This window comes from Macaca nemestrina, chromosome 1 (genome assembly GCF_043159975.1).
Source record: "Macaca nemestrina isolate mMacNem1 chromosome 1, mMacNem.hap1, whole genome shotgun sequence".
Taxonomy (NCBI): domain Eukaryota; kingdom Metazoa; phylum Chordata; class Mammalia; order Primates; family Cercopithecidae; genus Macaca; species Macaca nemestrina.
In genome coordinates, this window is record NC_092125.1 from 218,225,677 (window position 1) to 218,240,407 (window position 14,731).

At 56.1% G+C, this 14,731-nt stretch overlaps 1 protein-coding gene across 2 annotated transcripts in view; it reads left to right on the top strand.

The window, feature by feature from the left end:
• The window catches only part of LOC105473227 (EPH receptor A2), a 31,422-nt gene extending 17,657 nt beyond the window's left edge, over positions 1-13,765 (top strand). For both annotated transcript variants that reach the window (XM_011726912.2, XM_011726914.3), the window contains exons 5-17: positions 29-361; positions 2,374-2,489; positions 2,967-3,120; positions 3,572-3,671; positions 4,195-4,250; positions 4,501-4,626; positions 4,739-4,927; positions 5,674-5,735; positions 5,838-6,047; positions 6,242-6,391; positions 7,703-7,896; positions 8,534-8,689; positions 12,768-13,765. In XM_011726912.2, coding sequence (XP_011725214.1) covers positions 29-361; positions 2,374-2,489; positions 2,967-3,120; positions 3,572-3,671; positions 4,195-4,250; positions 4,501-4,626; positions 4,739-4,927; positions 5,674-5,735; positions 5,838-6,047; positions 6,242-6,391; positions 7,703-7,896; positions 8,534-8,689; positions 12,768-12,873 — 1,952 coding nt within the window. In that variant the 3' untranslated portion in view covers positions 12,874-13,765. The remainder of the gene's footprint in view (positions 1-28; positions 362-2,373; positions 2,490-2,966; positions 3,121-3,571; positions 3,672-4,194; positions 4,251-4,500; positions 4,627-4,738; positions 4,928-5,673; positions 5,736-5,837; positions 6,048-6,241; positions 6,392-7,702; positions 7,897-8,533; positions 8,690-12,767) is intronic.
• The last annotated feature ends 966 nt before the right edge of the window (positions 13,766-14,731 follow it).

The following is a 14,731-nucleotide window of genomic DNA, read 5'->3' on the forward strand; positions in this document are numbered from 1 at the left end:
AGAGCACTGACTCCTCCCGTCTGTGCAGGACCCCCCTCCGCCCCACACTACCTCACGGCCGTGGGCATGGGTGCCAAGGTGGAGCTGCGCTGGACACCCCCTCAGGACAGTGGGGGCCGCGAGGACATCGTCTACAGCGTCACCTGCGAACAGTGCTGGCCCGAGTCTGGGGAGTGTGGGCCATGTGAGTCTAGTGTGCGCTACTCAGAGCCTCCACACGGACTGACCCGCACCAGTGTGACAGTCAGCGACCTGGAGCCTCACATGAACTACACCTTCACCGTAGAGGCCCGCAACGGCGTCTCAGGCCTGGTGACCAGCCGCAGCTTCCGTACTGCCAGTGTCAGCATCAACCAGACAGGTGAGGTCCAGGGGTGGCAGCTGTGCCCTATGGGGCCTGCCCAGGTGGGGCTTAAGGAGGACGGCCACCTGGGGCTCGGGTGTGTTTAGAGAGAGACAGCAGAGTATGTGGTTAAAGGCACAGTCTCTAGAGCAAGCTTGTCCAACCCGTGGGCCACATGCAGCCCCAGCCGACATTGAATACGGCCCAACACAAATTCGTAAATTTTCTTAAAACGTTATGAGATTATTTTTGCAATTTTTTTTCCTTTTTTTTTTTTTTGAGACAGAGTCTCGCTCTGTTGCCCAGGCTGGAGTGCAGTGGCTTGATCTGAGCTCACTGCAGTCTCTGCCTTCTGGGTTCAAGCGATTCTCCTGCTTCAGCCTCCCGAGTAGCTGGGATTACAGGCACGTGCCACCACACACAGCTAATTTTTTGTATTTTTAGTAGAGACGGGGTTTCATTATGTTGGCCAGGCTGGTCTTGATCGCCTGACCTCGTGATCTGCCTGCCTCAGCCTCCCAAAGTGCTGAGATTACAGGCATGAGCCACTGTGCCCAGCCTGCAATTTTTATTTGTTTATTTTTTTTAGGTCATCACCTGTCGTTAGTGTTGGTGTATTTTATGTGTGGCCCAAGACAATTTTTCTTCCATTATGGCCCATAGAAGCTGAAAGATTGGACATCCCTGCTCTAGAGCTGCTTCTGAGCTCTGTGACTGTGGGCAGGTTACTTAACCTCTCTGGGCCTCAGTGTTCTCACCTGTAAAGTGGGATAATAATTGAGGATTGAGGCCGCGTATGGTGGCTTACACCTGTAATCCCAGCACTTTGGGAGGCTGAGGTGGGCAGATCACCTGAGGTCGAGAGTTCGAGACCAGCCTGACCAACATGGAGTAAACCCCATCTCTACTAAAAATACAAAAAATTAGCCAGGTGTGGTGGTACATGCCTGTAATCCCAGCTACTTGGGAGGCTGAGGCAGGAGAATCACTTGAACCTGGGGAGCGGAGGTTGCAGTGAGCTGAGATCGTACCATTGCACTCCAGCCTGGGCAACAAGAGCAAAACTCCGTCTCAAAAGAAAAAAAAAAAAAAAAAAGCAAGCATGCAGCAAAAGTTAGTTCTTCTTTAAGAGAGAGAGAAAAAAGATAGCATTCAGCAAAAGTTATTTCTTCTTCTTCTTCTTTTTTTTTTTTTTGAGACAGAGTTTTGCTCTTGTTGCCCGGGCTGGAGTGCAATGGCACGATCTCGGTTCACCGCAACCTCTGCCTCCTGGGTTCAAGCTATTCTCCTGTCTCAGCCTCCCGAGTAGCTAGGATTACAGGCATGCGCCACCACACCCAGCTAATTTTGTATTTTTAGTAGAGACGGGGTTTCTTCATGTTGGTCAAGCTGGTCTCGAACTCACAACCTCAGGTGATCCTCCCGCCTTGGCCTCCCACAGTGCTGGGATTACAGGTGTAAGTCACCGTGCCTGGCCTTTTATTATTATTATTATTTATTCTCTCGTAAATATGGGACGCCTCTGATGTGCCAGCCCCTGTGATGGGGACAGGGTGGAGGCCTGGGACTCAGGTCCTGTGCTCCGGAACTGGAAGTTTAGGATCCTAGACTGGGATCTAAAGAGCCTGGGAGCTGGGTGTGGTGACCACGCCCATAATCCCAGCATTTTGGGAGGCTGAGGCAGGAGGATTGCTTGAGCTCAGGCATTTGAGACCAGCATGGGCAGCATAGGGAGACCCCATCTCTACAAAACATACAAAAATTAGCCAGGTACAGTAGCATGTGTCTGTAGCCCCAGCTATTCAGGAAGCTGAGGCAGGAGGATCACTTGAGCACAGGAGTTCGAAGCTATAGTGAGCCGAGATCGTGCCACTGCACTCGAGCCTGGGTGACAGAGCGAGATCCTATCTCAAAAAAATAAAAGAATCTGGGCTGTGGAGGATCTGGCTCCACGTCCACTTGTCCCCCACAAACCCTGCCTGCCCGCAGGCAGCTTCTTACCTGCTTCCCCCACTGCCTGTCCTGCCCAGAGCCCCCCAAGGTGAGACTGGAGGGCCGCAGCACCACCTCGCTTAGCGTCTCCTGGAGCATCCCCCCGCCGCAGCAGAGCCGCGTGTGGAAGTACGAGGTCACCTACCGCAAGAAGGTAACTCCCAGAGGGTCAGGGCTGGCTCTAGCTGGGCTGAGAGCAGGGGACAGGCTGGTCACATAGATGCTCACCAAACCACCCAGCCATCTGAAGAAGCACTCTTCTGCAGATGGGGAAACTGAGACCTGGGGTCTGCCAGGGGGTTACATCTCCCAAGGCAGCACAGCAGAGATTTGTAGGAGAGAAGACATGGTGTCCTTGGAAGAGGCAGTCAGGGTGAGGACAGGGGCAGAATTTGGGGACCCCACACAGCTCGGTTTGAGTTTGAGTCCTGGGTCATGCATTTAGTGGTTCTGACCTTGAGTGAGTCACTTAATTCTGAGTCTCAGTTTCCTCCTCTGTAAGAAGAGCCTCAAGTTTGCTAACAAAGGCAAGCCACCTTGCTAGCTCAGGGTGGTCTCCAGTGGGCTGAGCCAAGGCCCCTGCCCTGCCCTGCCCTCACTGCCTGCTCCTCTGCCTGCCACCCACCCACAGGGAGACTCCAACAGCTACAATGTACGCCGCACCGAGGGTTTCTCCGTGACCCTGGACGACCTGGCTCCGGACACCACCTACCTGGTCCAGGTGCAGGCACTGACGCAGGAGGGCCAGGGGGCCGGCAGCAAGGTGCACGAATTCCAGACACTGTGTGAGTTGGGGGACCCTGGGCATGGACTGGGCCAGGGCCCAGAACCAAGTAATTGAGACATCTTGGGAAAGGAAGTGAATCAAAGAACTTAGAAATGCCCCTTTCTCTGTCAGCCCTTCGGGGACTGCCCCCAGGCCTGGGGACAGGGAAGCATGGAGGGCTGAGGGGTGGAGGAGCTGGGATGTGAATTCACGACAGTGATGTGAGGAAGTTCAAATCCGCATCGCAGAAAGAGCCAGAGCTTTGAGCCTCACACGCCTGCAGTACCTCCTGTGAGACCTTTGGGAAGGCCTCCGCTTGACCGTCTGTGAAATGGGACTAAGTACCCTCTGGAGCCTTCCCAAGTGCAAAAGTGCAAGCACCCAGCACACAGTGGGGGCCCAGGTGTCTTGGGTGCAGCGCGGGTGTTGCTGAGATTTGTGATTTGTCATCACCTGATTTCTTCCACCAGCCCCGGAGGGATCTGGCTCCTTGGCGGTGATTGGCGGTGTGGCTGTCTGTGTGGTCCTGCTTCTGCTGCTGGCAGGAGCTGGCTTCTTTATCCACCGCAGGTTCGTCAGAGCCCATACCCTGGCTCCTCATGGGCTTGGGTGGGAAAATGGGGCAGGAACCTCCGTTTCCTCATCTGAACCATGGGGCCCATAGGACGCTAGTCGAGTCTAATCCCTGCCTCTGGATGGTGCGAGGATATACGAGCCAGAGTGAAGTGCCTGGCACGCAGCGGGGCCAGGACACGGGCTTCATTACCTCTGCTCTTGTTTTTAATGATGTGTCCACACTTCCTCCGGACACGCAGGCAGGAAACCCCGGGTAGCTGTAATGGGAATGCCTTCCTCACCGCTGCTTAAGGGGCCATTCTGGGGCCTAGATCCCGGGGAGGGAGTCCTGGCTCACTCCACCTGCCTTCTCTGCACCCTCAGCCCTGAGAGTGGAGCTTGGGCAGCGACAGCGGGGACTGGGCTGCGTTCTGAGCACCCAGGTCCCCCTCGGACCAAAGTAGGGTCAGGAGGCTTCCCTGGCCGGAGCAGACCTCACTGACCTCCCTGCATTTGGTTCCCTGTGGGGCTGTTTCAGGAGGAAGAACCTGCGTGCCCGCCAGTCCCCGGAGGACGTTTACTTCTCCAAGTCAGGTGAGATGCAGCCCCCACTCCAGGCCCAGCCCTGCCGGCACTGTCCCCAGCTCTGTGGGGGAGGTGGGGGCAGCCAGGATGTTCCCAGCTCACTGAGGTTGGGCCACAGGCTTCCGTGGGCAGCTCTGAGGGGTCCATCCCCCACAGCCTCGTCTAAGTCTCTGAAGATCACATGACCTTCTCTGACTCCAGGGCACCCCCCATGGGGCCCCTCCTGAGCTGCCTGTGACCCCACCTCTTCTCCTTCCAGAACAACTGAAACCCCTGAAGACATACGTGGACCCACACACATATGAGGACCCCAACCAAGCTGTGTTGAAGTTCACCACCGAGATCCATCCGTCCTGTGTCACTCGGCAGAAGGTGATCGGAGCAGGTGAGGTCGGCCCGCTGCCGAGGGGCCCTGAGGAGGCAGTGGTGGTGACACAGGGTGGGAGCCCTCGTGCCGGGCCTGACTGGGGCGCTCCCCTGACCCTGCCTGCCCACAGGAGAGTTTGGGGAGGTGTACAAGGGCACGCTGAAGACATCCTCGGGGAAGAAGGAGGTGCCCGTGGCCATCAAGACGCTGAAAGCTGGCTACACAGAGAAGCAGCGAGTGGACTTCCTTGGTGAGGCTGGCATCATGGGCCAGTTCAGCCATCACAACATCATCCGCCTGGAGGGCGTCGTCTCCAAATGTGAGGCTTGGGGCCTGCCCACATGGGGTGGAGAGGGGCCACCTAGCAGAGGCTCTGTCTGTGACTGTGCCCACCTCTCCTATACCTGTGCCCACCTTCCCCCATACCTGCACCCACCTCGTCCACACCTGTGCCCACCTCTCCCCATACCTGCACCCACCTCCCCTACACCTGTGCCCACCTTCCCCCCATACCTGCACCCACCTTCTCTATACCTGTGCCCACCTCCTCTACACCTGCACCCACCTCCTCTATACCTGTGCCCACCTCCTCTACACCTGCACCCACCTCCCCAATACCTGAGCCCACCTCTCCCCATACCCGTGCCCACTCCACCTGTGCCCACCTTTCCCCATACCTGTACCCACCTCCTCTACACCTGTGCTCACCTGTCCCTGATACCTGCACCCACCTCCTCCCCAACACCTGTGCCCACCTCTCCCCATACCTGTGCCCACTCCTCCACCCATGTTCATCTTTCCCCACACCTGTGCCCTCCTCTCCCCATACCTGTACCCACCCTTCCCCACACCTGTTCCCACCTCTTCTCACACCTGTGCCCACCTCTCCTACACCTGTGCCCACCTTGCCCCATACCCGTGCCCACCTCTCCCACATGCCCGGGTGCACTTACCTCTCACCTGTACCCACCTCTCCCACACGCCCTGGCCCACTTACCTCTCACCTGTGCCCACCTCTCCCACATGCCCGGGCGCACTTACCTCTCACCTGTGCCCCCCCCACAGACAAGCCCATGATGATCATCACTGAGTTCATGGAGAACGGGGCCCTGGACAAGTTCCTTCGGGTAAGGATGTGGGTTATGGGGCGGGCATGCCTGGTCATGGGGCCTAGGGCTGGCCTGGCAGGTTCAGGGCTGGCCTGCAACTGAGTGCCCATGCTCCGGCAGGAGAAGGATGGCGAGTTCAGTGTGCTGCAGCTGGTGGGCATGCTGCGGGGCATCGCAGCTGGCATGAAGTACCTGGCCAACATGAACTATGTGCATCGTGACCTGGCTGCCCGCAACATCCTCGTCAACAGCAACCTGGTCTGCAAGGTGTCTGACTTTGGCCTGTCCCGCGTGCTGGAGGACGACCCCGAGGCCACCTACACCACCAGTGTGAGTTGGGGAAGGGGACCTCAAGGGAGAAGCAGCCTTCGCCCTGCCTGGTGTCCTCTCGCCTGTATTTCTGGGCATGGGCTTCAGGAGGTGGAACACCTGTAGGAGTCCAGGGAGGGGTCCTGGGGCCTGGTTGCAATGGTCCTGGGGCCAGCCAGAGGGGATAGTGGTGACTAGGCCTGGGTTCCCTGCAGGGTGGCAAGATCCCGATCCGCTGGACGGCTCCGGAGGCCATTTCCTACCGCAAGTTCACCTCTGCCAGTGACGTGTGGAGCTTTGGCATTGTCATGTGGGAGGTGATGACCTATGGCGAGCGGCCCTACTGGGAGCTGTCCAACCATGAGGTGGGTGCCCTTGCCCTCCCCAGACCTGCCCGGACCTGAACTCAAGCCTTTACTCATCTGAAACTCCAGGGGCTGGGCAGAGGAGAGTTTAGACAAACCTTCTTAGGTTTGCTCCATAAATGTTTCTTTTTTTTTTTTTTCTGGAGACAGAGTTTTGCTCATGTCACCCAGGCTGGAGTGCAATGGCATGATCTCGGCTCACTGCAACCTCCACCTCCCAGGTTCAAGCAATTCTCCTGCCTCAGCCTCCCGAGTATCTGGGATTACAGGCATGCGCCACCACACCCAGCTAATTTTTGTATTTTTAGTAGAGGTGGGGTTTCACTATGTTGGCCAGGCTGGTCTCTATCTCCTCACCTCAAGTGATCCACCCGCCTCCACCTCCCAAAGTGCTGGGATTACAGGCGTAAACCACCGCACCCAGCCCCGTAAATATTTCTTGAGGATCTACTGCGTGCCAGGCCTTGTGCTCGGTTCCAGGAGCTGGGTCAGAGAGTGCAGAGATGAAACAAGGAGTGGGGTGTGCGTGTGTATCCATGTGTCCATGCGTGTGTGTGCATCCATGTGTGTGCACATGTGCATGCATGCATGTGTGTGTGTGTCTGTGTGCTTGGTGCCTTATTCAGCCTGGTGACCTGGGAAGCTTCTCAGAAGAGGTCACGTCTCTGCCAAGACCAAGGGCACTATAAGGCAGCCAGATGAAGAGAAGGAGGAGAAGAGAGATGGGAGGGAGGCTGGGCTGAGGGCACACAGTATGGCTGCTACCTGGTGCCCTGTGAGGGAGCAGGGTCCCTTCTAGCTGGGAGCCATGGCACATGCCTGTAATGCTAGCACTTTGGGAGGCTGAGGCAGGAGTATCACTTGAGCTCAGGAATTCGAAACCATCCTGGACAACATGATGAAACCCCATCTGCACAAAAAATTTAAAAATTAGCCAAGGCGTGGTGGCACATGCCTGTAGTCTCAGCTACTCAGGAGACAGAGGTGGGAGGATCATTTGAGCCCAGGAGGCTGAGGCTGCCATGAGGTTTGATAGTGCCACTGCACTCTAGCCTAGGTGACAGACTGAGACCCTGTCTCAGTCAAAAAAAAAAAAAAAGTCCCTTCCAGTGAACTCTGGCCACAGCCTCTTAAGCATTTGCCCTTTGGGCAGCTCTGAAGGTTGGGTGTCAGCTCAAGAAAGACCCTTCCCATCTGTTTCTGGGATGTTCCTGTTTCCCTTCCCTCCGAAGCCCACTTCCGTAGGCTGGAGGCTGTATAGGGTTTCAGTGGCTTTCTGCAACAACACCCCTGACCTTCATGCCCCGCCAGGTGATGAAAGCAATCAACGATGGCTTCCGGCTCCCCACGCCCATGGACTGCCCCTCCGCCATTTACCAGCTCATGATGCAGTGCTGGCAGCAGGAGCGTGCCCGCCGCCCCAAGTTTGCTGACATCGTCAGCATCCTGGACAAGCTCATCCGTGCCCCTGACTCCCTCAAGACCCTGGCTGACTTCGACCCCCGGTGAGTTCTGTGCCCTCTGCCTATGATGACCCCAATTTCCCTTCTGCAGACTCCTGAACCACTTCGGTAGAGTGGCCACCCAGGGGAAGTTGAGGGGTGCTGGGGGCTCAGAGGTTATGTGTGGACTTGACTTAGACTGGACACGATGACCCCGGAAATCCTAATAGGAGCAACCAGCTTATGTTGAGGGTGCAGGGCACTGTGTGAACAGTTAATACATTTTCATTCATTTAAACAACGTACGAGATGAGTCCTCTTCTACAAAATTATCCTCATTTTGTAGAAGAGGAAACTGAGACACAGGGTGATTGAATATCTTACATAGCTGGAAGTGGTCAGGCTGGGATCGTGACCTCGGGATCTGGAATCTCCGCTCGTAGCGTTTTATGATCTGGTAGTTATTGGTGGTGGTCCTGTTAGTAGGAGTGGAGGGGCAGCAGTAGTTACAGATGCTGAGCGCTCCCAACATGCCAGGAGGCCTCATTGAACCCTATGTGACTGGGCTTCCCCGTTGCCCAGATAAGGAAACCGAGGCACGGGGCAGCTGAGTCAATCATCCAGGTTAGGGAGCAGCAGGCGCGGGGCCCAGGGTGGACTGGGTTCTGCAGCCCCTCACCTGCAGTGCTTCCGGTTGCAGGGTGTCTATCCGGCTCCCCAGCACAAGTGGCTCGGAGGGGGTGCCCTTCCGCACGGTGTCCGAGTGGCTGGAGTCCATCAAGATGCAGCAGTATACGGAGCACTTCATGGCGGCCGGCTACACTGCCATCGAGAAGGTGGTGCAGATGACCAACGAGTGAGTCAGGCCCCTTCCTGTTCCCCCACCACCCCTGCTGCCTCCCACTCCAGAGGCTGCCTCCACGCCCCCCAACCCTCTTCCCTGCCCCTCAATGCTCCTCTCTTCGTTCTTTCTCTTCTGGTAAGAGGCTCCTTGGAAGGCAAGGGCAGAACTCTGCCAGCAGCTGGCAGTTCTGGGCGCCCACTCTCAGCTCCCTCCTCTTCCTACATCCTTTACCAGAGTGGGGAAATAATAGTAACCGTAATCATAATGGTAGCTACTGTTTACTGAGGGCTGTGTGCCGTCTCTGCTTGAGCACTTTGAATGAGAACCCAGCAGGGTGAGTCCTGTTAACAGGTGAGAAACAGGTGCAGGTGAGAAACAGATGCAGAGAAGTGCAGTGACCCGCCCAGGGTCCCACAGCCACTAGGGGCAGAGCAGGATTCCAGCCCCAGTCAGTCGGGGTCCCAGAGCCCAGGGATCAGAGAGGTCACTGGTAGACAAACAGGCTGAGATGTTACCGGCTTGCCTGAGGTCACACGGCCAGCTTGGGGCAGTCTTCTCCAAGATGCCCTACTTGCTGCCCAGGGGAGAGTTGAACCCCTGGCCTACCCCTGGCACCTCTCTCCATTTGGTTGGCTCTCAGCCTGCAGTCCCACCTGCTGAGAAGTGCCACGTACTCCCTGCTGGCCCTGGGTTTGGCCCTTTGTCTAGCTGCCCCATGGGAGCTCTTTCTTCTCTCCGTCCCAGCTCCAGCACTGAGACTTTTCCCGGCATGGCCTTGGCACAGACACCTCCTCCTGTCCCAGGAGGGGGAAGACACTATCCTCTTAGCCTTTTGTGCCTCTAAAAATAGTGGCGGGTTTCAACAACCCAGCTTGTGCATGGCCCAAGGTCATGGTGGGAGCAGACCCCGAGGCTGGGAGGTTTTGGGAACTGTATGGATGGGATGACCTGGGCCTCCCATGGTTCTGGGTCACAGAAGTTCTGGGATTTGAGCCTGTTCATGAACATTCTCTAGGGCCTTTGGAAACTGCTCAGCTGGGCTTCCAACCTGCTAGCCAAGGCCACAGTCCCTCTCAGGGGACAGTCCGTGATGGGAAGCAGGCAGGGACAGAGCTGACCAGAGGGAGGCAGGGAGACGTAGGGAGGGGAGATGGATCACAGGATATCTTTTGCTGCCAGCCAGTGCAGCAGGACTACAGACTTGGGCTCTGCACACATGCCTGGGTTCAAGTCCCGCATCTGCCACTTCCTAGTGGGTGACCTTGATCAAGTTTGATGGGATTGCATGGGTGCAGTGCAGATGACACACCTGGTATACAGTAGGCGCTAAATCCTTGTTGCTCTCCTCTTTTCCTCCACTCCCTTGCTTTCCTCCTCTAGTGCTGTGCAAATGACCCCTCCTTTTCTCCTTTTCCCTGGGAACATCCACAAGACCCTTTGCCCCTCCAGGGGCTCCCACCAAGGACAACACAGCCTTCTTCTGGTGACCAGAGCTGAGGGCAAGGAGAAGTGCTTATAGGAAACACATGTTCTTAGAGGCTTCCCTAAATAGCTCGGGGTGCTCCTCGCCAATTCCTTTCCCACGAGCAGGGATGGGGCGGTCTTGGACGGAGGGAGGCTGTGTGTGTGTATGTGAGTGCTGCAGTGTGCGTTGTTGTGAAAGGGCCTGGATAAAGGCAGGAAGTCATTCGCTCTCCCCCCCACCAGCCGCTGGTGCTCAGAGCTGGGGCCTGCAGGCCTCCTCCTTCTCCTCTGCCTCTTTTCAAATAAATGGGGATCTCAAAGGACTTTTTAAAACCTGAAGCCTGGGTCTACACACGCCATGGGTCCCAATGGGAGACTTCGAGCTGGTTGCAGGGGAATGTGTGCCCTTCCCATTGGGATCAGGATTTAGGCTTCAGTGTCCCATCCCCTCCCCTTCTGAACCTCCTGCCTCCTTGAGTCCCTCCCAGGGGACCAGCTGCCTGTTCCTCTGGGGTCCCACAGCCACTGTCTCTTCTCCATTTGTGCTATTTTGGAGTCAGTTGGGTTTCTAGCTAGACTAGTGGTCCCAGATGTTTTGTGAGCAGCTGATGAAAGGGGTGGATGTTGCACCCCGGAAAAATAGCCCAATCCCAGGCTCTGTCTAGAGCTGGGACTGCAGCATCCGCATCCTGTGTGGGGGTCGAGGGCACAGGTTGTAGATCTTAGGGTCTCCAGAGTCCTTGGCATAGGCTTGGTACTGAAGGAATGCTTGCTGAATGAATGAATGATCTGATGCGTGAGGCTCTAGGAGCCATTTCTCACTCCCGTCTCCCTGCACCCAGGGCCAGAACACAGTAGGAACTCACCGAGTATATGGCCTTGGAGTTTTCTACACAGGGCTTCAGAAGCAAACTGTGTTCCCGTCCTGTGAGATTAACCACTGCTGTTTGCAAGAGGGACCAGAGGTGGCCCAGCAACGGCCCAATCTCTGCTAAAGCATTCATTCGCTCATTCATTCATGCAGCAGACACTCCTTGGGGACCTACTATGTGCCAGGTCTATCCTGGACCCTGGGCAGGGGTGGGGGCGGGAGCAGGGGCTGTGGGGGTGATGGGCCCAGATGACGAGGTCTCAGCACTTGTCCTCCTGGAGCTTACAACCCACTGGTTCTTCAACCGGATGTCAGGTTTCTTCTGGGATTCAACCAAATGCAGACTCCCTGCTCCACCTGTGGAACTGCAAATCTGGGGTCGGGCCAGGGTCCTGTCTCCTTCTCCATGGTCTGAGCGCTTGTCCAGGGGCCATAATTCAAGACCTTCAAGTGTGTGGGAAAATGCTGCTTTTTCAGCACCTCCAACAGGTTAGAAACGTCCCGTGCGGGTAGCATAGGAAGTTCTCCCAAGTGTCCCGGCCTTCCTGCTGCTGAGGGAGCACTAGCCTCTGCTGGAGGTCCCGGAGTCCCCCCCACTCACCTGGGTCTGCCCTTCCCTGCTCTGCGCTTGTCCCGGGGCTCCCGGAGCCTGTGGGAAAGTCATGTCTGCAGAACTGCAACTAGAATCTTGCATCATATAATTAGCTCCCTTTACAGCCAAAAGACGGCCCGTAAAAACCTGGGTGTTTTCATGGGTTTGGGCTAGTGGGTGAGGACGGTGGAGGAGAAAGCTCCCAAAGTGAGTAATAAATGCCCTCCTCACAGGTTCCTGGGAGCATAAGTGATTTCATGAGGGGACGGAGGGGCATGGAAGGGGGGCCCAGGAGAGTGTGTACCCTGTGGGGGTGGGAAAGCTGGGCTGTGGGCTCCTGGGCACATCTGTCCACCTGGAACTGATGCTGCCTTCTCCTTCGGCCGCTGGTTTTGAGGCTTCTCGCCCTCTAGATGGACAGTAGCTCCCATTTGACACGGGAGGAGACTGAGGTTCCCCCAAGGGAAGACATCTTCCTAGTCACTGGATCTGGTGACCTGCAAGCTTCACCCATGGAGACTCGCGGAGTTGAACCCTTCAAGTATTTCCCGAGTCCTTCCTTCATGACCAGCAGTGGGAACTTGGAAGGAGTGGGGGAGAAATGAGGCAGCGGGTGGGAAGAGACCTTGGGCAGAGAGGCTTTGAGTGACATCCCTAGAGAGTTCCTGGGAAGGAGGCCTGAGCTGGGGGCACTGGGGACAGACTGGGGGTGAGGGGAGGGGAGGCATTTGTTCATAGCTGGTTTGATTCCCAGCTCTTCCACCTCCTAGCTGTGTGACCTTGGACAAGTCACTTCACCTCTCTGACCTCAGTTCTTTAATCTGCAAAATGGGGATGAAAAGAGCACCTGCCTCACAGATAATTCAGAAGATTTGATTTATTTTTATTTTTTAAAGCATCGTACAGAGTTGAGGCTTCTGTCGTTTTCCTAACTTTGTTGATGATGGGCCACCTTGGCAAGCTTCTAGGCTGTGGCTCCTTCTCCCAGGCCTACCTAACCAGAGCTCTCTTGCCCTACAGGTCCCCAAGGCCCCCTCTCCACCCTCCTCCTCTGCTTCCCTCCACTCCCCTCCCCTGCCGCCCACCGAGTCCTGTCCCTGCCCAGCCCGGCCCCCTCCCCTGCTCTAGCCCCTAACTCTCCCTCTCTCCCTCCGGGCCCACAGCGACATCAAGAGGATTGGGGTGCGGCTGCCCGGCCACCAGAAGCGCATCGCCTACAGCCTGCTGGGACTCAAGGACCAGGTGAACACGGTGGGGATCCCCATCTGAGCCTCGACAGGGCCTGGAGCCCCATCGGCCAAGAATACTTGAAGACACAGAGTGGCCTCCTGCTGTGCCATGCTGGGCCACTGGGGACCTTATTTATTTCTAGTTCTTTCCTACTGATACCCCCTGCAACTTGTGCTGAGGGGTCTCGGATGACACCGTGGCCTGAACTGAGGAGACGACCGTGGATACTGGGCCGGGCCCTCTTTCCCTGCGAGGCACACACAGCAGAGCACTTAGCAGGCACCGCCACGCCCCAGCATCCCTGGAGCAGGAGCCCCGCCACAGCCTTCGGACAGACAGAGGATATTCCCAAGCCGACCTCCCCTTCGTCTTCTCCCACATGAGGCCATCTCAGGAGATGGGGGGGCTTGGCCCAGTGCCAAGTGAACAGGGTACCTCAAGCTCCATTTTCTCACACTAAGAGGGCAGACCGTGAACTTGACTGGGCGAGACCCAAAGCGGTCCCCGTCCCTCTAGTGCCTTCTTTAGACACTCGGGCCCCGTCCTCATCCCTGACTGGCCAAACCCTTGCTTTCCTGGGCCTTTGCAAGATGCTTGGTTGTGTTGAGGTTTTTAAATATATATTTTGTACTTTGTGGAGAGAATGTGTGTGTGTGGCAGGGGCTCCCGTCAGGGCTGGGGACAGAGGGTGGCCTGTGTCAAACATTCCTGAGCTGGGGACCCGGGGGCCGGTGCTGCAGGAGTGTCCTGCCCATGCCCCAGTTGGCCCCTTCTCTCATCCCTGTAGATAGCAGGTTCTATTCTGTCAGTGTTAATGATTTTGTTTTGTTGAAAATTTTTTTCGAATCTTAATTTATTATTTTTTTTATATTTATTGTTAGAAAATGACTTATTTCTGCTCTGGAATAAAGTTGCAGATGATTCAAACTGATCTTGGCTGTCAGTCTTGGGAAAAGCAGTGGGGTCTCAGAGCTTCCTGAGTGGGAGTTGAGGGGTTGAGGGTTCCCCCCAAACACCGAGTGTTTAAACAGAGATTCGTGCACAAGGCAGACATATCACTTAACCCTGGGAGCAGGTGTGGGTGGGAGGTGGGCAGGGGGCCAGGAAGCAGGTTTTGCCGAGCCCGGCCTCCATGCCAGCAGGCCCCAATCACCTTTGATCGCCAGGCTGCTCAGTCTTCTGGAGGATTGGGAGGTAGGAGAAAGCAAGAGCCGCCATCAGCTTCCCTCCCACGGCTCCCTGGAGCTGTCGAAATAGATCCTTCAACCATCCACGTATGGCTCTGAGGTTTACACAAGCTTTTCACAGGTTTCGGCTTGTTGGAACCTCAACACTTTGTTATGAGTTTTGTGGGCGGCCCCATTTCACAGAAAAGGAAAATCAAGCTGGAGCCCAGCAACTGGACTTGCTCAAGGCCACACAGCAAGTTAGGGGCAGAGGCCAGAATTGAAAGCAGGGTCAGAAATCTCAGTGGGATGCTTTTCTCTTAGATGAGGAAATGGAGTCTCAGAGACACGCAGCGACTTGCCCAAAGTCACACAGCAGTCTCAAGAAAAGTCAGAGTTCTAATTTCTCTCTTTTTTTTTTTTGAGACGGAGTCTCACTCTGTCGCCAGGCTGGAGTGCAGGGGCGCGATCTTGGCTTGCTGCAACTTCCGCCTCCCGGGTTCAAGCAATTCTCCTGCCTCAGCCTCCTGAGTAGCTGGAACTATAGGCGCGTGCCACCACACCCAGCTAATTTTTGTATTTTTAGTAGAGATGGGGTTTCACCGCGTTGGCCAGGATGGTCTCGATCTCTTGACCTTGTGATCTGCCCACCTCTGCCTCCCAAAGTGCTAAGATTACAGGCGTGAGCCACTGCGCCCGGCACCAGTGTCCTAATTTCAAACCTGAGCCTT